Genomic DNA, 27844 nt, shown 5'->3' on the forward strand with positions numbered 1-27844 from the left:
ATTGCCTGGGGGAGGATGTGTGTCGTCGTCGAAAAAGAAATGGGAAAGGAAGTAGTGCGACTGTTTCTCCGGTAATTATTGCATTTCAATTTGTTTTCCGAGATAAATGAATATTCCATGTTTTTCAGATCTGCTGATTGCATTTTAGTCCCTCGATCTTTGTTGTTTTATTCCTGATGTATCAACTTAAGATCTAAAGGGAGTAGGGACCCTCCCTCCTTCAAAAAAGTTAATGAATAGGCATACAAGTGATGTACAATGGCTCAGAAAGAGCAAAAATGATTGATCATTAGCAAATTTTAACCAAAACATTCACTGGTTTTGAGATATTAGACTTTTATTTTTGTTTGGTATTGGCATTGGGGGCTTATGCTGTTCCTATGGCGTCATTTGGACGCAATAAGTTGGTATCATAAAAGCATGGCAGATTTTGGGTGCAAAGCAGTACATAGGTAGGTGCTGCCACATGCACCACAGCAACTGTTTTCTTCTAGTGTTACAGTTACGTTAAAAAATCGCTAGACTTGCACTGACGTCACAAATTATAAGGGGCATTCAAATGCATTAGCCCCTTGGAATCTGAAAACTGCAATTTTGAAATTCAATGTCTCTGAATTTAAACATTTCTTGATGTTGTGAATGCCCAAACCGTGAATAGCAGGCCAGGGACTGAGGGGTATATGTCAAGTTTAGGTCCTAACTACAATTGTGACGCTGTTGATACGAATATGAAACAGCAAAAATTTTAGGTTTTAGGTTAGGTTAGGTTGTAGGTTTGTAGGTTTTGGGTTGTAGGTAGGTAGGTTTGTAGGTTAGGTTAAGTTAGCGTAGGTTTGTAGGTTGTAGGTTGGTAGGTTATAGGTAAGTACCTAGGTAAGGTTAGGTCAGGTTTGATTGTTTTTTCTTTTATTTGCGAGACATATTAGTATCATTTTTGGATTCAGGATGTCAAATAATGTAAAAATATGAAAAATTTATCAATGAAATCTTCATAGGACTTAAACTTGACATTTACCAATTTGGCAATCTCACCTAAAAACTAATGTTAAGGTGGGATGGTCACTATAAGCTGATGACAAAGAAGAGCACTGGAATTGCAATTGAGGCAAACAGAGGCATTTGTTTGCCAAAAGGAGAAGAATGTTTCACTACGAAATTTAACAAACTGATCGGTACTTCCATGCCCCATACAAACTTCCAATGCATTATGGACAGTGTTTGCATTGCTCCTGTTGTATCCATGCTATTGCTTTCCCTACTTTTAGTTTTCTTTCCTCTGCTTGGATTAAAACTGAAAATATTCTAAGTGTCTATCTTCTTCTAAGTAGTTTCACCTCTTCTGTTCTGTTTCGTTCAGTTTATTCACCAACAGGTTCAGTCAAAACATGTATGACTTACCTACTGAACTGACCCTCATTTGATTTCAGAGAGCTCAAACAGGCACGACAGCATGATTGCTACTGAGGTCTGAGAGCTCTATGGGCCCACACTATCATTTCTATGATCTTGGATCTGGGTCTGCAAATCCAGCTGCAGTGTTCTAAATTGGTGCTCTTTTGATTTCAAGTTCTTCAGAGTTCAGAAAGACAGCCATGGCAGTTGCAAATGACCCTTATGTTGGAGCATGGAAGGTATGTCAAGTTTACAGTGTTATCTATTCTTGACTGTTAGCTATAAATGCTTAAAGAAATTGTGAAGTTATATCTTGATTGGTGGTATATAAAAAACTGCAGCATGGAGTTTGGATTCTTAGAAAACTACAGTGCAGCTCAATTGTTATGTCAGCATTTTTGGAGGCCTTTTGATTTACAGGCTCAGTGTATGTCAAATTGCTGATTTTTTGCATCAAACTCAGGTTGTCAAAAAACTGATAACGATACCAGTTATGTACCTAACTTAAAAGTGAAATTTCAGTAAATCCTGGTGCAATATTGTCAACCACACTGTTTAATGCAGGGATCATCTTGATTGCCCTGATCATTCCCTGTTCAGCACTAACTTGTTTATACTGTGTTGCCAGATTGTGGAGGTGATCTCGCTGTGTGGCTCCGGCTGCCAGTCAGCCCTGGAGGGAACAGAGATGAAGCTGGATGAGAGCGGAGATGTCACATGGATCCTTCCAGAGGGTAATTGTGGCTTTTTAATGGTCTGCATCTGTGTCAGTGAGCCAATATAAAACAACTCATTTTTCTATATCTCCTGACTACCTACTAGTGAATGATCGAGGGCAGCTCAAACTTCTGCATTTTCTTCCATTTTCCTCTTTTTTATTGGGATTTTTGGGCATGCCACCTCGATGGGTCATTTTTACGCTTTCTACCAAGTGAGACTGCCCCAACTGTTATTCACATCCAATGTCTTCAGACAAACACTTTTCAGTCAGCTGGCAACCATCCATCAGTAAGTCTCTGACCTTCAACCTAGCCTTTGGCGACCTTTGAAACGATAAACGAGCCCCCAAAGTGACCCACCCCTGCTGTTGTCCCGCCTCAGGCAGTGAGTCGGACTGCGCCCTGTTCCGGTGTGAGGTGTACGACCTCGTCACCGACCACTCGTACAACAACGACAGACGCTCGCTGATGCTGGCAGCCGTCCAGGGACACGTCGTCGTCTTTAAGGTCAGTTGGGCGTTGAGATGGTGTGCGCTGTTAAAGGTTATGGTCGTTATGTCCGATTGAGGGCCTTGCTTTGCTAGGATCTCATTTGAGGTTTATAGTTGAGTCTGTGTAGTCAATGGATGTTCCTGGTCTGTGGGGTCAGTTTGGGTCTCCTCGTGGTCTGGAAGGCAAGAAACACATTATGCGGTCATATGCTCAATCAATGCTGTCTTTTTATTCCTTGCGTTGCAGGCAGTGTGCTATTTACCTCTCTTCTCTTCATATTCTTTAGTGCCTATTTTCATCCGTCCCATAGGCGATCAATGATCTGCTGTTCTTGTAGTTCCTTCTGGCCGTGGGGGTCCCGCGACGAAGCACAGTAGCTCTGGAGGGCCCTAAGGCGGCCACCTGGGCCGCCACCACATCATTGCGCCACACAGTTTTGTTCAACGATCCATGATTTCACTCACCCCGCCCTTTTATCGACAGGTGGACCATCCGACGCCTCAGGACCTGATGGTTCTCACTTGCGAGGCCTGGTGCATCCTGCAGTGTCAGCGCGTGCCCTGCCGCCAGCCGCCGCCCGATCATCCGTTCTCACTGGCGCCACTCATCGGCTGCTCCGTGTACTCGGATGTCGCCGTCACGGCGGCAGATGGCAGCACGGTGAGATCGGAATACGGGTTGTGTCTTGTGTGAAGGGGCACTTTTATCCCTTGGCTCTCGCCGTAACGGCAGATGCTGACATGCTTCGATGGCTTCAGAACTGTTGTTGGTTTTATCGTCCTAGCCACCGCCCACCATTGAGCTGGCTGTAATTGAGATGGCTGAAGTGCCATTATCTTGAAGGGCATTATTTTGCACAATATGATGTTGTTCAGTTGAATTTTCGCTTCTGGTTTTCTAGAAGGCCGGCGATTCGCCGTTTTCGATTGGATGCTGGCAAATTCACAACTTCATATTGCTTTGTAGGGTTTCCACAGTGTGTTTTTACAAATTTGCAGCCTGCATGGAATGTTGTACCCAAGTGATATTTGAGCTCATAAAAGATGCGTCAGGTGTGACTTTTGAATTCCGCGGGTCTCCACTAATCCTATTCACAACGGTATGTTTCAACCGGCAGTTTGCTGCGCACAGCCAGATTCTGCGCCTACTAGCGCCATCTATAGACTGGCGAGCCGATCCGCTGCGCCATCTGCCGGCGCCGGCCGTGCGGGCGGTTCTGCACTATCTTTACACGGAGTCACTGCCGGAGGGTTTGGCGCCGACAGTGGCTGCCGAGCTACAGAGAGAGCTGCGTCAGCTTCCGGAGCTGGGGCCGCTGGCGGAGCTGTGCGGCCGGTACCTGACCAATGTGACGCTGAGAGACGGTATGTGGGAGCGGGATTCGGGTCAGAGAGATTAGGTGGCCACGTTGCGGTTAAACAAAATTATGAAAATATGCTGCTACGATAGGTCAAGTCATTAACATATGATTGGAGCTTATGTGTATCAACTGTGATTGCATGAAAACTCGAAATGTTGTTGAGCTTCTTTTCTCTAAAGGATTGCAATCGACGGAAAGCTGAGTTTAAGATATTAGTTTACCCCCGTGCATCGTTGGAGTTTTATTATGCCCCTCATCCCTGCTCTCTGCACTGTCACGAGATCTCGTGCTACATGAACGTTCTGTGCGTTTCACACTGCACCCGTCCCTCCTTACTTCCGCGCCGTCTGGTGACTGAAATGCCGTCCCGCTGCTCGCTCTGTCTGAGTCTTCTGTCACTCTCCTTTCCCGACACCTGCACCTCTGTGCGACTGCTGGTTGAGACCATGGGTGGAGCTTTACCAGGGTCTGGGGAAGTTGGTGGGTCAAAAAGCCGTCAAACCTACAATGTCCGATCGTCAAGTTGAATAAAATGCCACACTGAATCAAACCCTATTACTACAGATATAAGATTTTGCATTACATAGACATTCTAAAGCTCATCAACGCGAAAAAGATTGAATCGCAGCGAAACGAAGTCCTAAAAATTAGCTAAAGTTGGTGGAGCAAAACGCATATTGGTGGGGCAAAAAGTACCAAGTTGGTGGGGCAGCCGCCCCACCAACTATATAGGAAGCTCCGCCCCTGGTTGAGTCCTGCTTTCTTCCCCTGACAGACCTGCGCCGTCTGGTGGCCGACATGCTATCCTGCTGCCGCGCGGTGAACGGAGCCCTCTCGGAGGCGGTGGGTCGCCCCCGCCAGGGAGCAGAGTCCGTGCTGGCCTGTCCCAGCCAGCTGTCGGCTCTGGCCAGACTCTGTCTGCAGCAGATGGCGCTGGGTGCGTACGACGGGGTGGTTGGGTGTGTGAGGGAATGATGAATGTTGGAGGAGACGGGTATTGGTGGTCGTGTACAACCCACAACGTAAGATGAAATGCGATTTGTTTAATTAGGGTCATGACATTTTCAGGGCTGGTTTAAGATTGATTAACGGGAGCATGGGTGTGGACTTCCGCTGAGCTGGGGTGCCCGGGCGCAGCAAAACTGCCGCGGTGACCCTGACCCGCGCCGCCTGTTGCGGCGGTTGCGGCTGCAAACCCAAGCCGGCCGAGCCGGCGGGAATTTAGAGAGCTTGGGCACCCCCATCCCGGCGGAAATCCACAACCATGGACGGGAGGGTGCTGAAGGTTTTGTCGCAACCCGCGACGGAAATTTAGGAAAAAAATGTACAGTGGAGGCGGATATAAAGGTTTTATCATACAGAAGTATACAGTATAGATAAATATATGATTATGGGAAATATTGCACAATTACCTTGGGGTGGGTTCATATGGTTCCTGTTGCATTTTTCTGACAACTTTAAGTTTTATTTTGAGAATTATAACTTCCCATGCTTATTATCTCTTGTCAGTTGTCGCTCGTCTAAGTTCATTAGCTTGTCATTCTCGTTACCACGAGATGGCTCTATATTCCATAGGTCTCAGCAAACTGGCGCTGACGTTTGATTTGTACGGCCACCACGAGATGGCACTGGGGTCGGAGGAGCGTCGTGAGATCATCAGATACGCCCAGTCCCGTCTGCCCCAGTTTCTCACCGAGCTGCAACGGTGAGCGCTTCTCACAATTACTAATTACACCAGGACCCCGGCATGTGGCCATTTTTCAATCGTTTGGAAGCCGTAAGTTGTGCGACTTTCATTTTTTCAGTCAGAATGTGGAAGTGTAAAAATAAAAAGTAAAGAAGATTTGTGTCCAAGGCTAAGTTTCAAGCCTTACAATATAGTGCCAAACGCTCTTCATCAGACGCTATAATATAGATCTCTGCTGTGTGAATAAACGGAGCCATGACTGTCATTAGTCTCTGAACATGCCACGCTTCCCCTCCCGTCTGTTTCTTTGTCAGGATGTTACACGGTCTGCGGACGCTGCTCTCCTCAGCCAGTCAGACGCAGCGCTCCGACCTGGCGGCGCGCTCCGTCTCAGAGGTAAGAGGGACCAATGGTCTATTGTACCAGGGCGAGGGACTAGAGGTCAGGAGCGCTGCCCTGGGGTGGAGAGTTTTAGACCTAGCAGGCCGACCTGGCCGCCCGCCCCGTCACAGAGGTAAGCTGAAGCCAGTTTTACCAACAGAAAAATAGCCACCTGCCGGAATTTTTTGCCTAAGGATCGCTTCACATACGGAGCGTAAACGCGATGGGCACGTAAGCGGATAGGGCTTTACCGTTTACGCCGTAATATGTGAAGCAGTCTTTAGGCAAAAATTCCGGCAGGCGGCTATTTTCTGTTGGTAAAACTGGCCTCAGGACCAGTGGTCTTTCAAGGGGAACAGGGCTGAAAACCATTGGTTTGGGGTGGGGACCAGGGACCGGATTGGTCTGGGATGGTGGCCAAACCTTAGTAGTTAGTACCATTGGACGTGAGGGGTGGATGATCAGTCGCAGCGGTGCGACCTGGCCGTCCGATCCGTCTCAGAAGTATGGAGGACCATTGATTTATGGGAGGGGGAGCATGACTCAGGAGTCAGACCACTGTTCCGTGTCAGAGGAAGGCAGGACTATTGGGCTATGGAACCATACTTGAGACTAGTCTGGTGCCATGAACCACTGGTCCTGCCTACCTCCCGACAGTTTGATGACCAGACTGTTGAGAACTTTTTGTCTCGGGAAGGAGACCATAGCCAAGCTGAGAACCAGCTGATGAGATGACATTAGAGGGACCAGAGCGTCGGCACATTCATTCATTCATTCATTCATTCATTCATTTATTTATTCATTAGTTCATTAATATATTTTGAATCTACATCGCCCTACAATCGATTTACAACGCATTGTCAAATCTTGGAACAAGCACTGACGATCTGTACCTTCCGCTCCCTAGCTGGAGTGGCTGGCGGTGACCATATCAACTCTACTGGAGGAGAGTAAAACATTCCTGGAGGCGGCTCTGGGCGCAATGACGGCACCCGATGGACCCGCGGCCGCTCGGAGGGATGGATCACTCACCTATGTAAGGAAATTAAGGAGATGGGAACGGAGGGATTAGCGGGGAAGTGAAGGTGGTAGAAAAGTTATCGGGTAAGGGGTGTGGAACTGCAGACGGGTCTTCTACTTTGTTTGGCGAAGGTTGTTAAATTAAGGTTATTCTGGATGTTTTATAAGGATTCTGGAATCAGAGATGCTTTGTTCAGGTTTGTATTGTTTTTTTTTTTAGGGTAAGTGAATTCCATTCGATACGGCGATTGCTGTTGTAGTTTTGTTCCGCTTGGCTTTGTACAGTAGGTCTACAAAATAACTAAGTCCCCGCCGTGAGCGGGTCACCAGTGGGCAGCTGTTAGCGCCTGAGTGCTACTCAGGCGCCACCTGCCCGCATTACGGTGAGGACTTATTTTGTAGACCTACGGTACAGTGCTTCGTAAGTTAGTTTTGCACTTACGCATGTTAATTTTTTTACGAGCGAGCGAGCGCAGCGAGCGAAGTGAGTCTTTTCAATATAACGGAAAAATCTCAGTATGAGCGGCCCGGCCCGGCCCGGCCCGGCCCGGCCTGTAACGCTTTTGAGAGGCTTATATCTCAGCAACCGCTGGACCGATTGGCCTGCGGTCTTTTTTGTTGGGTAGCCCCATCCCTTCTACCCCGTAATTGATTACTTTTGATACATCTCAGTGACCGTCGTGGCACGTGCCACGTGAAAAGTCAAGGGTGTTCAAGCTGTTTTGCAAAAGTAGTGATTTTGAGAGACTCATATCTCAGCAGCCGCTTGAGCGATTGACTTGCGGTAATTTTTGTAGGGTAGCAGCATCCCTTCTACCCAAAATAGGACACTCTCGATGCATAAGGGTCACCCCCAGTGCACGTGCAAAATACAACAATAAGAGGTGCCAAATATGTTCCCATTTCCGTAACTCGGTAATTACTGGGGCGATTTCGCTGAAACTTGGCATACAGGTAGGCGCCCACCAGGCAATGCATTCCCATGTGTTGCGGTTAGGGTGCTACTGCACGTGCGCACGTGCAGGGGGCGTTTCCAGATCTCGAGAACGGCTGGGCAGATTGCGCTCAAATTTGGTACACGGTTGGGGACCAGTTAGTAGGGTGCGGTGCAAAAGTCCTTTTGGACCCCGTTTGCACGTGCGCACGTGCAGAATGCCGCTTCCAGATCTCAGGAACGGCTGGGCCGATTGCGTTCAAATTTGGCACACCGCTAGCGACCAGTTAGAAGGTTGCTTTGCGCAAGCCCGTTGGAAGCACCCTCTCGCCCTTCCGCACGTGCAGGGCTCACTATCTCGCTCGCTCGTTCTTCGCCCAAAAGGCGTTTTACTGGTAAATAGTGCTGGCCTGCCATCGTATTTTCTGCCTGCGACGCTACACTAGGCTTGTCACATGAACTTTGCTTTATTTCACAGGTGCTTCGGAGTCGAACTATGTTGTGTCTGCAGACTCTTCTGGAAAGACTGACTCGGGCCAACATCTATATCCTGCAGAAACGGTAACAAAGCATTGATTTACGTAAATTGTACGGATTTCTAGGTACGCTCAAGCAGTGGCTAGGAGAAGGCGTCCACTGCTACTTCCCAATCGTTTCGTTATGGGTCATGTCAATCTGTTGCATTCATATCACTGTTATGCCATGCAACTTTTGGATAATTTCACAACACGATTATGCTCATTTTTTTGTGTTTTATATAATTTTGCGCTGAACTTAGACACAACGTGCAAGGTGCATCTCGTGCATCTTGCAATGCATCTTACATGTGCCAACCAAATCTCACATTTCTTCTAAAAACAAAATCTCCTGCCACCGCTGAGATTCGAACCCCGCTCCGCCGGCAGTGAGTACCTCTCCGCCGTCGGTGAGGCGGGCGGCGCGCGGCTGGTAGCCCGCAGTACGGAGAGGCTTCTGGACGAGCTGCCCGCCCTAATGGCGTGTGCCGCTCTGGATGAGGCGGCAGAACTGGCCGGGCAACATGTCACCTGGCGAGAGTTCAAGTTCTACTTTATCGCCACTGCCAGCCGCGTGGTACGTAAGGGGGTGGAAGGATAGGAGGGGTCGATGTTGGATAATCTAGGGACAGCCAGAGTCGAGCAAAGGAGAGTGACAGGTATGGGATATTGTCAATGACAACGCAGAGAAACGGGGCGGGCTTGGGTGGAAAGGCTGATTATAATCCCAGTGTAAGCAAGACTGTTAAGGCTGTGTTGTGGAACTTATTTTTATGCGTTGTGCGAATGACAGAAATGAAAATCTTAACATTAATGCAATTACTTATGGACTTTTAGGTCCATGAGCGAATCGTGCACATGCCGATTGTTGAAGTTTACTTCTCCGGTATGTCAACTCTCAGATATGCCTTATAGAAACAATTTCTTTGTCGTGTCTAACTCTTCGATTATCCTTTGTGCAGCAACACAGTCATGCAGCTGTATAACCCTGCTGATTATCCTCTCTCCAGCACCACGTAATGGGTCTGTCTGACCCTGCCGTTTGTCCATTCCAGCACCACATAATGGAGCTGCTGCGTCAGCACGCGGAGGTGGTTCGTCCTCTGATCGATCACATCCGACTCCTGGTGGGAGGAGAGCAACTGGACGCCACGCTCGTCCGACTGGGACTGCTGGAAGACACGCTGGGAGCCAATCAGGAGCCGGGAGACAGCGCGGCGGCCAATCACAGCGCCGGAGACAACGGAGTAGCCAATCGCAGAGCTGGGGACAGCGCGGCGACCAATCAGGAGACAGGCGGCGGCGAGACGACCAATCAGAGCGTGGGAAGCGGTGTGAGGACCAATCAGATGGCTGGAAATGGAGGAATGGGAAGACTGGGGGTGGAAGATCCGTGGAAGAGCAATTGTTCTTCGTCTCCGGCTTCGAATGACTCGGATTCAGTAAGTGATGGCGATCAGTGCGCTTTCACATTAATGAATTGGATACATCAGGCGTTGCATTGTTTTATGATAAATGCCTAATGATAAATGCCTAAAATGCTTGGAGTAGTTAGTTTTTACCTAATGTGGTGACTTCCTGGCAATCATTTTCCGCATGCATTCACTTTAGCAGCGTTGCATTGTTTTTGTTGAATCTTACGAGAAGCCAGGGGACTGGGTAGAAAGCTAAACTTATTTCATGCTCTCTAACTCCATCCATCATTTGACAGATAGACAGGGCCTATGCCGTTTGGCTAACCTGCTCCCCTTGTCTCTCGGCAGCTGTCACTGGTGTCTGCGCTGACGCGACCTCCCCTCAGTCGCGACAGTGGACTCGCCCGCCGCTGTCACCAGCTGTTTGAGTCGGGACGAGACACCGATCTGCAGTTCACTGTCCGCGGAGACCCGGGTTAGTCGATTGGAATTGTCGGGGGGAGGTTGTATGGGGTGATTTATGAGTGTTTCCTTGGATTCTGGCTGGAAACGAGCTTGACAACCAGATTGAATATTGCACCTTTCTTTGTGCCTTGTCTGACCAATGCGGATGGAAGTCTTCTCATTTTCCTTTTTTAAGTAGAAACACTGCTTCAAAGACTTCTTTAGGCATTATCAAACATTTTTTATCACCTAGAGTTTGATTGATTTGCTTGTTTTGGGAGGAGACGGTCTGTGCTCTTTCGGCCTGAGACCATCTCTCTCAGAGCCTGAAATTTCATAGCAGTTGGGAGGAGACGTTAGTGCGAGCGGGCACCCTGGCTCGCCGCCGAGGCTGAGCCCGTTTCGAGAGACACTAGGCTGTGCCTATTCCCGCTAACGTTCACCCCATCGAGCGATGGGTCAGCTCCTGAAAAGCTACATAACAACTGATAAAGGCGACCATCCAGCCCGGAGCAGAAGAAATAGGCGTGGAGGAGAAGGATTTGACTATTGTGAGGATGGAAAATGACTGAACTGTTGACCGATGGTTCGGATGGCCTCTTTCTTCCATTTACAACTTCTCCCTCTCCACCCGCAGTGGTGCCGTCGCTGCTGGGCGGTCACGGTGCTGCCATCTCTGGGCAGCAGGAGACAGTTCTGTTGGCACACGGCCCGGTGGTGGCAGCACGGTCGTCCTGGTTGCGGAGGGTCCTCACTTCGGGAATGAAGGAGAGCATCGACAGGTAAGTCACGTTTGAGGCACTGTTTTGGTTCTGGGTGGACGATGTTTTGATTATTGTTCAGCGGAACTGAAGGCTCAGCTGATTGCTCAGCTGTTTGCTGTGTTTTACTCACGGACGTATAAATAAACTGGACTGACAATCCCAATGGACCTCCTATGGAAGATAGTGAAGCCGACAAGGCGCCATTTTACGTTGCCAAAAAACCGTGCTCTGGAAGGTCATCGAGCCAATACAATTAGAATTGCGTCCAAACGGATGATCGGATCGAGATGCTGGTGGTACCGTTCGACGGGTAATTCCTTGAGGCAGGTGATGATGGATGTCACATGTCACCCGGTGTCACATGGCGCGTGCCACGTGCCGACAAACTTACAAAGGGCAAACACCTTTAAGCGACGCTTCAAATCAAACGAAGGGCGGCACAGGTGCCAAACTCACAGGTCACATGTCCCAGTGTTCGACCACTAACATATGGCATGCTCGGCATCAGGAGGTGCGGAATGCACGCGCTAGTGGCGAAAAACATGTTTTGATGAGGCATCCTCCGATTCCGGAAAACCTTGACCTAGGCACACCAAATTTGGCACACTGACACTACTGGACACGCGCTTTAAGGTGCTGTACAAATAGGCGTGCTGGGGTACACGGTGTACGTGCTGTGCACGTGCAAACCTTTTGATGTTGCACTCTGTGTCACATATGCGGGTAGGGCGGGTAGCGCTGGCAAGCTCAAAGTGCCAAATTTACACAGGCCACCCAGAATGTATTCCAGCATAGTTATTGAGCATATCCATCTCCTGGTGGCCCCCAAAGGTGCGCTCTGCACGTGCAAAAAAGTTATCCGCGCCGGGCGGTGGGGATGATTGGACACCCTATGTGGATTTCCGTTCCGTTCCGTTCCGTTTATTGATTATAATTTGGGATCACACATTGAACAATTCATAATTTATGGCACTGTCAAACGGGATTGGTCGGAAAGGATTCACATGTTAGTTTTGTTAGAATACGGACAGTTAGTGTTAAAGGTTATATTGGGGAGTTTGACAGTGCCTAACCAGACGGTAACACAAAGACGAGATCAAAAAGACGAGTCAGCGGTCATTCCAGAGAGCGGCGACCCAGCACCGCCGCCGAGCGCAGCGGCCATCCGGCACCCGGCGCCAAGCACCAGCCGGGCCTTGGTCGATGGGGATGGTGCCCGGAGAGCGGCGACTCAGTATCGCCGTCCAGCACACAGTCATCGGGCGTTCGACGCCGTCATCCCGCCGGTCCAAGGTCGGCAGTAGCGCCACAGAGGTGGCGCCTGCTCCACCAGTGGCGCTCATCCCACCAGTGGCGCCACCCCATGGCAGCATGAAGATGTAGCCCGTTGTCAAGTCAGGAGAGGGGGCACCGCTGCCGCTCACCGCAGCGGTCGCAAGGTGCCGGTCATCATACATCCAACGGGCCGCGGCCGAGAATGAAGTCTAGTCGGCTGCCCCGTAGTCATGTCCAACAAGCTCACTGGGACTTCGACAGTTCGAGAGCGGCGACTCAGTATCGCCGCTCAGCGCAGCATTCATCAGGCGCTCGACGCCGTTAGCCAGCCGGTCGGCTGTACCGCCTCAGAGATGGCGCCTGCTCCACCAGTGGCGCTCGTCCGACCAGTGGCGCCACCCCATGGCAGCATGAAGATGTAGCCCGTTGTCAAGTCAGGAGAGGAGGCACCGCTGCCGGTCACCGCAGCGGTCGCAAGGTGCCGGTCATCGCACATCCAACGGGCCGCGGCCGAGGATGTAGTCTAGTCGGCTGCCCCGTAGTCATGTCCAACAAGCTCAGTGGGACGTCGACAGTTCGAGAGCGGCGACTCAGTATCGCCGCTCAGCGCAGCATTCATCAGGCGCTCGACGCCGTTAGCCAGCCGGTCGGCTGTACCGCCTCAGAGATGGCGCCTGCTCCACCAGTGGCGCTCGTCCCACCAGTGGCGCCACCCCATGGCGGCACGAAGATGTAGTCCGTTGTCAAGTCAGGAGAGCGGGCACCGCTGCCGGTCACCGCAGCGGTCGCAAGGTGCCGGTCGTCGCACATCCAACGGGCCGTGTCCCGAGAATGAAGCCATCGGGCTGTAACCGTGGGTAGCCGCCCTGTGCGCCACAAGGACGGCATCTCCTCAGGGAGCGGAAGCAACAGCCGCCATCCGTCGCAGGCCGCAGCAGCCCCCAGCAGCATGGCACCGGGCTTCGACCGGACCCTGTCCAGCCGTGTAGCTCAGCTGTAGGGGCAGATGGTCGGAGAGGAACGTTAGGCCGGGGTCAATCACATTATCGTTCAGGGGTCGGGAACGTAGGCAGGTACAAACTGTTACGATGCTGGGGTATTTAAAGAATTGGAAAGAAAACTTGAGTAGCGTAGTGTTGAATGGCCATTGTAAATCTGTATATGAATTCATGTATGAATAAATATGTATACCTATATCGATGAACTAACAATACATACATGCTAAACGGAGTGCAATGCTAATCCCGTTTATGATTAACACTAGACATAATGTGTTTGGCTAAGTGCAGCGGGATATAGGTTGTTTAACTTCCTGAGGTCCCGCTGCACGCCAATAAGTCAAGGAGGCAACGGATGTGGTGGTGGTGGATCAGAACTATCAGGGAAAAAAGTAAATATGGAAAAAAAGGTAAATAGAAAGAAGACAAGAGCAAGTAATACAGCTGAGTTATTGGAAAATCTAATAGTCATCAATGAAGATATGCATAAGACATTTCTTAAAAAGGGATTTACTGGAGGGGATATCACGAAGGTTAGGTATACGCGAGGCAATTACTTGGTTCCAGATTACTGGTGCTCTACAAAATGGTGAAAATAAACGATAATTGCGTAACCGATAATTAAGCACCCCATCCCCGTTGTCCGTAGAGACCAGCTCATTGAAGTGCCTGGGATTACGAACTGGACGAGAATGATTACTTATGTACAAGGAGAACCTAACCGAAATAGCATCAGGTAACCGGTCAAAGAGGAAGTCATGTAAAACAAGAAGCAGCTGTTTGTTTAAGACATCACAAAGCTTAAGAAGTTTAAGTTCACGGAAGAGTGGGGAGGTATGGGACAGGCGACTCACACCAGCTATGAGCCTGATCGCTCGCTTTTGCGCAGTGATGATAGGAATTAGGTTACATTCATAATTCGAGCCCCATACAATCAGGCAATAACTAAGGATTTATGTAAATATCTCGAAAACGGCGTTGTGTAGCACCGCCGTTTTCGGCACACCTTTTCATACATCTTTTTCACAAATGCTGCATAACTTTCAGACTTAAGTCGCTGAATGTTAGGTCACCAGGTCCAGGTTACGTCCAAGTGGCCTTACCTTAGGAAAAACTATAATGCCCGTCATAGCTACACAGACTATACAATCGGCTTAAAACGTGCAGCAATTGATAAGATCAACAGTATATACGTAGAGTACCTACCTCTACCTCGAATTTTCAATATCACTGACCTAGGGTTCTGTTGATTTTGCGACCTCAGACCACCAGCACGGCAAATCATTTATGTTGTAAAATTCGGGCTCCTAAACTTTTTGCTACCCAGCAACGCAAATTTACGCCTCAATCGCAGCGCAGCATAGTCATCTTTGTTATCTACGTTGTTTGCGCCTGCAGTAATACTGTAATACTGTAGGTACCGCAATAACCATTATCTTCATCTTTCACCCATAGATGGCAGTAGCAAAGCGCCTGCATCTATGCTGTGCCGCAGTGCTCTTTCAATACGAGCTGAGCAATGAGCATTGAGCAAGCAAGTGATATTGAAATCATATAGGTGGCGGAACGAGGGGGCGCCGGGGCACCGTGCCCCCCTTTGATTTTGGCATTTCAACATAGCCCTTTCCATGCAACGCCCATAGGGCGTTGCATGGAAAGAATGGGACCAAAAGTCGGCAGTGCCCCCCTTTAATTGAAGGTGTTCCGCCACCACTGATTGAAATTCCGAGGTAGAGGTACTCTACGTATATACTGTTGCTCTTATCAATCGCTGCACGTTTTAAACCGATTGTTCAGTCTGTGTAGCTATGACGGGCTTTTCCTAAGGTAAGGTCACTTGGACGTAACCTGATGACCTAACCTTGAGTGACCTAATTCTGAAAGTTACGCAGCATGTGTAAAAAAAAGATGTATGAAAAGGTGTGCCAAAAACGGCGGCGCTACACAACGCCGTTTTCGAGATATTTACATAAATCCACATAGGGTGTCCAATCATCCCCACCGCCCGGCGTGGATAATTTTTTGCACGTGCAGAGCGCACCTTTGGGGACCACCAGGAGATGGATATGCTCAATAACTATGCTGGAATGCATTCTGGGTGGCCTGTGTAAATTTGGCACTTTGAGCTTGCCAGCGCTACCCGCCCTACCCGCATATGTGACACAGAGTGCAACATCAAAAGGTTTGCACGTGCACAGCACGTACACCGTGTACCCCAGCACGACTATTTGTACAGCACCTTAAAGCGCGTGTCCAGTAGTGTCAGTGTGCCAAATTTGGTGTGCCTAGGTCAAGGTTTTCCGGAATCGGAGGATGCCTCCTCAAAACATGTTTTTCGCCACTAGCGCGTGCATTCCGCACCCCCTGATGCCGAGCATACCATATGTTAGTGGTCGAACACTGGGACATGTGACCTGTGAGTTTTGCACCTGTGCCGCCCTTCGTTTGATTTGAAGCGTCACTTAAAGGTTTTTGCCCTTTGTAAGTTTGTCGGCACGTGGCACGCGCCATGTGACACCGGGTGACATGTGACATCCATCATCACCTGCCTCAAGGAATTACCCGTCGAACGGTACCACCAGCATCTCGATCCGATCATTCGTTTGGACGCAATTCTAATTGTATTGGCTCGATGACCTTCCAGAGCACGGTTTTTTGGCAACGTAAAATGGCGCCTTGTCGGCTTCACCTGAATGGAGGTGGTTGCGGGTCCAGTTTATTTATACGTCCGTGGTTTTACTTTGGGATGATGTCCTGTAGATTGCTGAGCATATTATCTGCGGAGTCTGCTGTTTTGTTTATACCGATTCTCAGTCTTGAAAGAGGTTGCAGTAACCCAAGCAGCAACTCGTAAACTTCACATGATTGACATGTAATATTCCAGCGCTGCACCAAGGTTTTAGTCTCTGATTTTTTACCGCAATGCAACTTTTTGCGTTGCGTGAAACTTGAAAGCATGTAGGGTTGCCTGGACCGGATCCGTGAAAGGGCAGGAGATTCGGCACCTGTGTGCTAAGATAACGACATTCTTGTTTCTCTTTTTTCCAAATGGGTCGGCTAGATTATTATTTTTTAAACATCCATTGGTGTCCCCGGGTAAATATATCTAGCCGGTTTTGATAATGCCTTTGCAACACTTGTGTTTTCAAAGGCACATCCAGTTTACTCCAGTTTTTAATGATTCTTTTCATTTGATAATGTACATACCTTACACATTACAGAATGCCCTCACAATCAATCTTCCACTCTATAAAACACAGCCCACGTCAGGGTCATCTACGACATATCATACGACATCTACGACTTGCATCACTTGCCAAATTTCATAATTTCTATGATTATCCGTGACTGAACTGGTTCGGAGCTCAGTGTCGTCCAAAACAACAGCCTTGTCGTGTTTTCATCGCCGGCTCTGAAATTGTGTGCTAGCTTGTCATGTCTTGTTGTGGGGTCACTGTAATCCACGAAACTAACCGTGAACAAAAAGCTGTAACTATTTTTTGCTGCCGCAACGGTTTTAAAGTTACGTTTCAGGAGCAAATAGATGCATGTCTCTCTTGATATTTTTTGAAGCTCTAAATAATGGAGTAATGATTGGATAAGAGCTGAAGCGTGTGTGATGCTTATGTGTGCTGTGCAGTGTAGGTTATTTCTTTTTGACCCGATTTCAGCTGTATTATCTGTTGTCACCTTTATTATTATTTACTGAGGACATTGGACAGATAAATGCGTATGACAAACGAGTTTTTGTTTTGCGTTCAATATGAAGTCGGTTTGTCTTACGTATTTACTATCTCGGTAATTGAGGAAATAATGCTGTCATTTTTATTTGGTTATGCTTATTACCTATCCCGCGCCCCGCTGGGCTATTCAGCCATACGCGCCCTGCTGGGGGGGGGGGGGGGAGATTCTGCCCCCCCTGTCTAACTTCCGAACCGATGGTCGTAGAAAGACGGGGAAAACGGCAATTGAAAGCTCTCAACAAGGCAGATCTAAAGAGCCCAATTTTTTTGCTTAAGTAGGTCAGAGGTCAGGTCAAGATCAGGTCAAGGGTACAAAATGCGAGTTTCTACAGTATCGGCCTTGCACCGTAGTTGCCGAAGAATGGACTGAGACTGATTGCCCAAAACGTGGTCTTAGACTACCAAGACAATATTCGTTGCATACAATGTCATTCAAAGGTCAAGGTCAAGGTCAGGTCAGGTCAGGTCAGGTCACCAAAAACAAAAGATAGAAAAGGGCATGTGCGACACATGTTTTATGGGTCATTTTAGTCATAGAATTCAATAGGCACACTCAATAAGTGATATGGACCACCTCTGGATGAATTTCAGGTCGAGGTCAGGTCAAGGTCAGGTCAAGTGAGGTCAAATTTTGAAGTTGGTTGTTAAGGCCTAAAAAGGTGTCTATATGATGCAGTTTTTCACGGCGAATCGAATGGTGCTATTTTTGTTTCTGTACGAGGTCTAGAACTTCAAAAAAAAACTTTTTTTCAAAAAATTTGTGTGTCGTGACGTCATAAAATTTTGAATAACTCCCACATTTTTGCGATTCTTCTAAAACTTGGTATGTAGGTGCACATAGACTACTTCTCTGACATATATTCCGGTTTTTTCTATACACTCATAATTTTGGATTTTATAATTATTTTCCCAAAAAAGTCAGTTTTTTTGAAGAAAAAAAAAATTGGGCCAAAATCCAAAAATTTCAAAAACCGAGATAGCCATTTGATAGACAAAGTAGAATCACGTATAACCTTTTTTGTTACGTCTTAATTCCTTTAAAAATGAAGATGTTAGCGGCGTTTGAAATTTTGCCGTTTTTGAGGCAAAAATGGCGAACATGACGTCACAAAAACGTCAATTTCTCAAAAAATTTCCGACGGATTTCGCTCAAATTTTCAGGGATCGTGTCAAATTGATGTATGATAAGGTACTGAAAGTTTGACGTCGCTGGCGTAATGTGTTTAGAAGTTATTGGCGAAGAACTGGAGGGGGGGGGCAGATTCTGGGGCAGATTAGCCCCCCCCCCCCCAGCGGGGTGCGGGCTATAGTATCCATTATCCATTCAAGGTCAAACGCCATTGTCATTGTCATCGTATCACAACGTACGCCACTGACCGTGTTTTTTTCCATTGTGTTTTCATTAAAATACAATACCATGTGGTCATTGACGTAGCATCATTCATTGTTTGTGAATCGCAAGCTGGATCTACCATTAGCGGGGAATACGCTATTGTACACGTAACAAATTTCGCAGAAAAATAAAACGAAAAAACGTCGGAGCAGTGAGCTCGACAATGACACATGTTTTCTATTGCAGTCACTGTAAACCGTAATTCCTTTGTCAATGGCATAATATATTCGACACACTGATCGTTGCCTGACCGGCACGGAAGTTTTATCGTTGAACTTATGGCGCCGTTATGCTACTGATGCTCATATCCCAAGTACTTATTTAGTGTTGTTCGAGTATGTTACTGTTTTTGTTTCTGAACGAACGTCAGCACTCAGCGTTCGCACTGCAGGACTGGCTCCCCTACCCGCTCAATCTTTTTCAATGCATCGTTTCTACGAGTAGCTAGCTAGCTACCTGCGTACAGGGTGTCCCATAAGTTCGTTCTCACATTATGTTTGCATGTGAAACAGAGTACATTGCGTTTTGGTATATTTATGACCCCTCAATGTGCTCCCCATTTAATAGGCAAACACATGAATACATGCTGCGGCATGCCAACCGGCATGTTTGGCTGCATAGCAGGCTTAAAGTTAACCCAGACTGACTTGACATGCGCCGTGAGCTCCTCGAGGCTGGAACAGCGCTACGCTTCAACGAGCCTCAACTTCAGCATAACCAACAAATTTTTTTATGAAATTTTGATCCGATGAGGTGCCTGGCATGTGATCTTGCCACAAACGCCTGTCACAGTCTCCTTGCACCGCTTTTAAGCTCTGCTTGACCTGTGCACTGATGCACTGTCTTGCCTGAAGATGGGCCTACGACCTCCCGGATGCCATTTTCTCCTCTATAAATGTGTTCATACTCGCGGTTCGAGTTCAGCTTGAGGGCTGAAATTCCTCCTAGATGTTCTTGGAAAAGCATTCTGCTTCCCAAAACTGTTTCCGGGTTGCCACTTGTAACTTGATCAACTCCAGAACGCCTATAACCCCACAACACAGTGACCCTGGCCTTTTGCATAGGAACATAACGGGACGAAATGAAGGCCTCCTCCTTCGCCCTTATGGGGTTGTTTTCGGGTTTGGACGGGTGTTTCATCTCGAACGTGGACTAGTTAGTCCAGATGACCTGGTTGATGTCATCAGCCCTCTAGTTTTGTTTAGCCTCAGGCATAACGAAACTCATGTTTGGCCATTTTAAGACGTTTTTGACTGTTTTGAGCCCTCCGATAAGCAAAGCTTAAGTCACCTTGAGTTATGTACCCCGAAAGAACACTCTTAGACAGCTGGTAATCCATCCTGAAAAGTCTGTTTACCAACTTTCTAACCCTTTGACCTTTTTGATGGCCACTTTGGCGCCACACAGTTTTGGCCACTTGGCTCATTCCTGAGGGCTGGCTAGAAAGAGGATAAACTTGCAGTTATTGACTCCCAACAAATCATCGGCGTCACTTGCTGACTGTGCGTCCAGTTAGCGATGGATATTGGCTACCGACTGGTAGGCCTCAATCACCCTCAATCGTCGCGAATGGTCACGTGCTGACTAAATACTGAGACGTACCCGTATCGGAGACCTCTATGTTGCGGCGTTAGCCGTCTCTGTAGGAAGCGGGCTCTCTAGCAAAAACTATTTTGTCTACAGAAATTAGCTACTGTGGAGCATATTTCTACCAGCCATGGCAACCATGTAAGCTCAGTTACGAACCAATTTCAGCGTGCCTTTAAGCAAGAAAGCCTAAAAACGTAAAATTTAGGTGAGAACGAACTTATGGGACACCCTGTATGTCCGTCATGGCCTCGGCCTTCAACATTAGCTCGCCCCAGTGCCGGCTCGCTAGGGAAGCGATGGGTGCCCCGCCCCGGGCTATGGTCTGCCTCATCCCGCTTGGAAATCCCGTCCGTGTTTGCGCTGCGTAGTTGTTCTAGAACATAGGACCTGTTTCAGATTCGTATCTGATGTGATCTGTGGGTTTTCGACGAAGGTAATCCGCGCATTTTACGTACCGCATTTTACGCACGTACCGGTGAATCCAAAGAGGGAAGGCATTCGCTATTAAAAACAATGATGCGGCATAAATGAAATGAATAAATCTGCCAATTTCCCTCCCCGCTTCGCCTTTAACGCTGCATATTGTATAATGTTTCCTTTATGTTGCAAATATGACTGATGTGTTATTAACAAACAATGGAACGAACATCGCAACCGATGGCTATTGTCTTCATGGCTTCATGCTCTTTTATTTGCACTTTTTCATGTGGGGAGTACAAGGCCAGATAGCCTGTGTGAGACGCTTGCTTGTATATGCGGTCCATTATTTGATGAAAAAATCGCATTCTTGGCTGCACGAAGCGTAGTGGGCCTTGGTGTTTACTTGTATGTACATTTGGCATTGGATATTGATTAGCTATAGCCTAAGGGCGACTAACAGTTGTTAGGTATCTTTTCAACTTCATGCGTTAAATCTGTTATTTTATACGATTTCTTTGGTTTTGTGACCGCGCTGAAAGTGCTGCGTATGTCAAAGTGCGAGTGTGCCTCCTTCACATAATAGCAGCGTGACAGCCAGCATTTCACGTGCTGACAAACCCCATCCTTTGTTCGTGACCTTTGGTGTGTCCTGCACGTCACATTCCCTCTCCACGGCCGAGGTACAGGTCTCGCGGGTTTTAGCGGTAGGTTTTGCACCTAGAAAATTTAGTGTACTTCAGGCTATATCTTCGTCGTCTTAAGCTTTGTGGAGAAGGAAATCATGTCCTCCCACTCCCCGATGGAGGCCCCAATTCCCTATCTTGTCTAGACTCTCTTTTTCACCGTCTGGCTCACTTCTGTCTTCCGTCTGGGTGTCTGGGGCGCCCAGCAACACGGGACCGTCGGCTCTTGGCCGTCGGCCACCCGGCCACGTGATGGCGTCCCGACACCCCATAAAAACCTATGTTTCTGTGAATACACCACTCACTTCTCCGCCACCGTCTTTGCCGGACGCAGTGCCGGACCCGTCTCCGAGGGCGGTCTAATCACCCGTCCGACAGCTTTTACGTGTTGAAGATGCGATCGGCTTGTTGGTTCTCAAGCCGGCCATGGTCGTGTAAAATGTGTTCATATAGATCGATTAGTTTCTGAGATATAACCGGAAATGTAAATGTGCAAAACCTACCGCTTAACCTCGCGAGAGCCGTACGCCTGTCCACCCTGCCCTCTATTTCCTGCCTCCCTCCCCGTCCTTTCCTCTACCAGCCATTAGCTGGCCAGCACCGCCACACCGCAGCGAACCGAACCGTTGCCGCGTAGGCTGGCGGGCGTCAGTTTCATTACCCGGCCGGGAGTGCTGGAGGGAAGACCATACCGTGCTTGCTCTCTGTCGGCACATTACTGCATACCGCCGTCCTGCCGTGAGGCCTTTGTGCGACATCAGCTCTGCACTGCTTCGCTAGATATCCACAGCTGAAGCTTTGAAGACGCAGTTGCCATGGAGACACATACTGCTCCGCTTCGGGGCGTCATACTTACGCTATTGCTTCTTCCGCTGGTCGCGCAAGCCAACGAGTCTTTATGTGGGCTCGGAGGCGTATACGACCCCAGCCAGCAATGCTGTACCGTTGAGGGATGCCGAAGCCCTTGTCCGTCTGGACAGGAGTGTAAGCTCCAACCGCCAACTCCATGCGCACCCCCGCCGGAGCCGCCGCTTCCCTGCCACTGTCCGGGACGTAAGGCGTGCGAACCTGTCGAACCGCCGCCGGACTGTGGTCAAGAAGGGGTGTTCGACCCGAACCAGGGCTGCTGTACCACCATCGGATGCATAAACGGCTGTCCAGAGGGCTACGCGTGCAATCTGCAACCGCCGACCCCGTGCGCTCCGCCCCCGGATTTCTACATTCCGTGCCGCTGCCCTCAACACTATGCCTGTGAGCCGCTTGATGATTCTAACTAGTAAGGTGTCGGCAGTGTCTTTGACGAGAGCCAGGGGTGCTGTACCACCATCGGCTGTAAAGCACGTCAATCGATGTACGTCAGCACGTCAGCAGGGGAGAGTGGGGTAAGACGCCGGGTTGGGGTAAGACGCCCTTCGATCTAACAGGAAAACTGTTCATGTCAGTATCTTGCAATTTGAACAGGATCCGTCTGTTTGTTTTTTTTCTGTTTGTCCGCCACGCTGTGTAGTGGGTTCAATTTGACTCGCCTACAGGGCAGACAGTATGTCATAGGGGGTTGAAATTTGCACAGTGCACACCGTCGAGATGACGTCACGGGTCAGTGCCCTTTCTAGGTTTATATATGCTATTTTTAAGTTCTTGCAACGTTTATTTCTGCGTTTCGTTTGTAGGGTCAAGACATTCTGTTCCGAAGTGGCGTCGTTTGGTGGCGGTGAGTACTTTTATGTTTTGATATGTTCTGCGATACATTTTTGTCTCTCAGTTTTCCAATAAATGAGGAAGGACCCTAATTTCTCATGTATAGCTTTTCTCAGTCAGTCACGTTTTATCAACATTCCCGATCTCATACACGCGCACGTGAACGTACTCATGGACGCACATACACCCATACGAACGGGGGCGGTCGGGGTCGTTCCACCGCCGGTGCCGCACAGACCCTGTGCTCCCTGTCGCGGCGGTCACAGCGCCCCGCCGGCTCCCCCCGCGCTGACCACTTGGCTACACAGGTCTTTGTGGAGGTAGAAGAATTTATAGCCGTTTCTCAGACAGACAGACAGGCAGACAGACGTTTATGCGGAACCTCCATACAATGGGTTTCGTGGCTTCCACGTCATATACAATGCGAAATAAAAATATAGAATATCTAGTTCAAACCACTAAGCAAAAGTACAAGCTCACACCTAAACACCATTTCATTCCTTGCTAGCACGAAAAAGGAAACCACGGCGGATGAGTTCGGTTCTTACACGTGGCAGATTCAATTGTCCATTCTCGGTCGCACGAGTACGGCTCTCGCGAGATTAACCCGCGACCGCCGGGGGGGGGGGGGGGGGTCGGATCCGACCTCCCCCTCAGTTTTTCTTGAATACCTCATGAACCGCTTGCGCTATCAACTTGAAACTTGGCATACCTTCTTCCCCATCAATTTGACGTTTCCTGTGTAATTTTTAAGAAAAAAATTCCAAAACTTTTTGAGCTATATCGATTTTGCCTCACGGCGAATTGCAACTGTTGGGTGTCTTTTCAATTTCGTGGTTTATTTCTGTTATTGGCTATTGCACACGATTTCTGTAGTTTTGTGACGGCGCTGAAAGTGTGAAAGCGCTGCATAGGTGACAGAACTGCTTATGTCAAAGTGTGAGCGTGCCTGCGTCACGTAATGTCACCGTGACAGCTTGCGTTACACGTGCTGTCAAACTTCATCCTTTGTCCGTGACCTTTGGTGTGTCCTGCACGCCCCCCCCCCCCCCTCCACGGCCGGGGTAAACCTGTCCGCCCCCTCTACCTCCGCCCCTCTCCCCATCTCTCCCCTCTGCCAACCATTACCTGACCAGTACCGCTGCGAACACGCGGCGCCGCGCCAAGCCGAGCCGGGCTGCACGGGCGGCCGTCAGCTTCATTGTCCGGCCGGCAGTGCTGGGGAGAGGAGCGTTCCGTGATAGCTCTGTGTCTACACATCACTTCATATACCGCCGCCGTGTCGTGAGGCTCGCCCTTGTCCGACTTCTGCTGCACACTGCTACGTTTAACATCTGAAGCGTAAGCTCTGAAGACGCAGCTGCCATGAAGGCCTCCAACGCGACGCTTCGCGGCGTCATGCTTCCGCTACTGCTTCTGCCGATGATGGTGCAAGCCTACCTACCTGTGATGCCCGTGAAGCCTCCAGTGGATTGCGGCTTGGCAGGGGTGTTCGACCCGAACCAAGGCTGCTGTACAACCATCGGATGCAAGGATGGCTGTCCCGAGAACTACGAGTGCAAATTGCAACCGCCAACTCCGTGCGCGGCGCCCCCGGTCCCCACGCCTCCCTGCTACTGCCCCCGGCGCTATGCCTGTGAGCCAGTCGAGCCTCCGCCAGACTGTGGTCTGGCAGGGGTGTTCGACCCGAACCAGGGCTGCTGTACCACCATTGGATGCATAAACGGCTGCCCGGTGGGTTACACGTGCAAAATGCAACCGCCAACGCCCTGTGCTGCGCCCCCGGTCCCTACGCCTCCCTGCTACTGCCCCACGCGCTATGCCTGTGAGCCTCCGAAGGATTCCGACCCTTGTGGTGTCGGCGGTGTCTATGACAAAAACCAGGGGTGCTGTACGACGATCGGCTGTAAAGGAGGATGTCCGAGCGGCCAGCAGTGTTACACGCTGCCACCGACCCGGTGTGCCGCGCCGCCATACCCTCAGCCGCCGTGTTATTGTCCTACGAGGAAGGCGTGCGGCGGCCCTAAGGACTACTGGTTTAGGGTACTGAGGTCTGCCCCGGCGCCGAGAAAGCCTGATACCGGTGCTGGCGCGACTGTGGAGTAATATGTCGTTTGATGGCTTCGGGAAGTTGCCGTCCATAATCGGTGTTGTCTTTTCTACTTTAAGCCCTCAGAGTGACGCCGCTAATGATATAGAAAAATCGTCGATTTACTTTCAACACAAGTCGTGACGTTTACTTATTTCAGCCTTTTGTTGCGCACGTGTCGCTTATTCACGTCTGGGTCATTCGACTATTGGTATTTTGTGCATGCATTACTGAATTAGAAATAAAACAACATATCTGATGCTGTGTGTTCATTTAAAACGGATATAACTGCAACCGTCAGGGAAAGCAAGAGATGGTAGGTAAATAATTACTACTCATTTTTTATTGATGTTGGGCATAAACTGTAAAGTAGAATAGATGCTTTTGGGATAGTTAGGAGCTGGAGGAGTACTGAAGCCATGCAAGGCTTCGAACGGATCCTCGCTGCGCTAAATGTCATGCATGTCATTTATGCCTAGAGACTCTGGAGCCGAGGCTGTGGTGCCATTTACATGGCAAAGGTTGAGGACGCTGAACCATACACCCATGGCTTAACTCCGATCAACCTATCACACACACACACAGTTTCATGCACGAATGACGTCAATTAATGCGCACGTTTAAAGGCAGCAAAAATCACAAAGAGACGCACAAAAACTAGTATGTGTTCTAAGCATGAGTGTAGAACAGGGCAGGGTTCTATCTGTAACGCCTCTCCCGCCATATTTGTTACAGGCAGGTGTCAATTTGTGACACCTCTCCCGCCATTTTTGTTGCAGGTGTCCATCTGTAACGCCTCTCCCGCCATTTCTGTTACAGGCAGGTGTCCATTTGTGACGCCTCTCCCGCCATCTTTCGATCGATGCTGGAGTTCGTGTACTGCGGTCACGTGACACCCGAAAACTGGCCGCCCGAACAGCTGATGGAGCTTCTGGTGCTGGCTGACCGGTCAGTGACCCTGGGGATGGTGACCTCTGAGGGCACGCGCTGACCTCTGGGGGCAATGGTGACCTTGGGATGACCTCTAGGGCAACCTCTCTGGGAACGCAGTGGACTGATTTAGTGGAGGCAGCATGGATGCTCTTCGAGGTTGTGAGCTGTGACCCTGGGAGAACAACGGTGACCTCTGAGTGAACGGATTGACCTCTGGGGACATGATGGCCCCTCGGGGCACATTGACCTCTGCGGATAGGGAGATAACACCTGGGAAACGCGGTGACCTCTAGGGGCGCGTTGAACTCTGGTGGGAGGTGTTGACTAGTGATGTCAATTACGGAAAATCGGAATACCGAAACCAAACCAAATGCCTATCAAAACCGCGGGGAAATACCGAAACCAAACCAGCTTGGGAACATGGGGGAAATACCAACTTTTTACCGATTTCTTAGCCTTTTATACATTAGGGAGGGTTCATAATACCAACAAAATACCAAACACATAAGGATTAAAATACCAAATACCAAGTCGGTATGTTTGGTATCGGTATACCAAAAAGTTGGTATCCGATTGACATCCCTGGTGTTGACCTTTGGAGACTTGATAACTTCCAGACGTGCTAATCTCAGAAGGGACCTGATAACCCTTCTGGAAATGGAGGGGGACTGAAACTCGACAGAGTTGGGGAAGGGAGAGTTTGGATATGCTGCATGACTGTGGGATTAGAAACACTTGTACATGTGTCATGTTGTGTCATCGTTGTACGCCTTTGCAGTGGTATGTTTTTTATCCATGATCGGACGATAATATCCTGGGATTGAAGTGACGTTTCCGTTAATACTGCAGAGTAACGACATTAGGGGATTAACTTGTAATGATTATAGCGGCATATGATGAAATAAGCTGGACTAGTCTTTGTATAACTAATTGTCCTTGAATCTTGCTAATGCCGCTGATACGCCAGACATCTGAACATGAACGATTATAGTGTCTTGTGCTATCTGCTGATTTCATAATATGACAGGATATGTTCATCGCATTAAGTGTAATTAATCTACCACTACCATCATCTTGGATTGGCTGAACTCGACGAGTCTTCGTCGTTCCGGGGTCTTTGATTGGCCACCTTTTTGTAACGCCGCTTTTCATTGGTCGCAGGTATGAGCTGGATGATCTCAAACACTCGTGCGAAGCTCTGCTCGAGACTCACATTGATGAGGATTCCGTCTGCTGCCTACTGAGCATAGCTGAACAGTATAACGCCCGGAAACTGAAGGTAATGAACGACCGCATTGATGGTGGACACTTTGAAGTTGTATCTTTTGTACAACTTTGGTCTTTGTCTCACATCGCCTGGCTGGCGTGGGGTGACTTAGGAGACGGGTCACACCCTCAATTAGCTTTTAGGGTCAGGGACAAACTTTATTTGTGTCGTGTCCTTATGTGGCAATCTTTGGCTGTCCTTCCCTGACTTGGAACACTTGACCTCATATGACCTTTTCTGCGGGCTCAACGTTGAAGTTTATATCCACAAACGGCGAAATCAGAAATTCTGGGCCCTGTCTTGACGTAGGTTGCGACCTGCTCTGCCTTTTGCTAGTGATGTGCCCTGTCCTATGACTTGACATGTGACCTTTGATATGACCTGACCTTACCGACAGAGCTCCGACTGTACCCCGAGGTGGTACAGTCGGAGCTGTTCTTAAAGCTGGGACCTGCTCTGTTACCCGACACGTGACCTGTGGCCTGACCTGTGACCTGACCTGCTGTCTTACAGAGTTCAGCGCTGGAATTTGTGGCCACAAACCCCGAGGTGGTTCAGTCGGAGCTGTTCCTGGAGCTTGGACCGGCGCTGCAGGCGGAGGTCGAGGAGACGGCCGTCTGGGCACCGCCCAG

At 49.0% G+C, this 27844-nt stretch overlaps 1 protein-coding gene across 1 annotated transcript; it reads left to right on the plus strand.

Moving 5' to 3' along the window:
* Positions 1 to 27844, plus strand: LOC122367893 (the record flags this gene model as incomplete). The annotated part of the gene is made up of 18 exons (XM_043341420.1): positions 1 to 71; positions 1428 to 1631; positions 2021 to 2126; positions 2494 to 2618; positions 3087 to 3263; positions 3721 to 3967; positions 4739 to 4900; positions 5539 to 5668; positions 5965 to 6046; positions 6939 to 7067; positions 8464 to 8546; positions 8891 to 9077; positions 9556 to 9942; positions 10264 to 10390; positions 10997 to 11141; positions 25832 to 25960; positions 27107 to 27224; positions 27726 to 27844. Coding segments are annotated over exons 2-18 (2492 nt in total), but the record flags the coding sequence as incomplete, so codon positions are not given.

Source organism: Amphibalanus amphitrite, unplaced genomic scaffold (assembly GCF_019059575.1).
Source record: "Amphibalanus amphitrite isolate SeventyFive unplaced genomic scaffold, NRLGWU_Aamphi_draft 000903F_arrow, whole genome shotgun sequence".
NCBI lineage: Eukaryota > Metazoa > Arthropoda > Thecostraca > Balanomorpha > Balanidae > Amphibalanus > Amphibalanus amphitrite.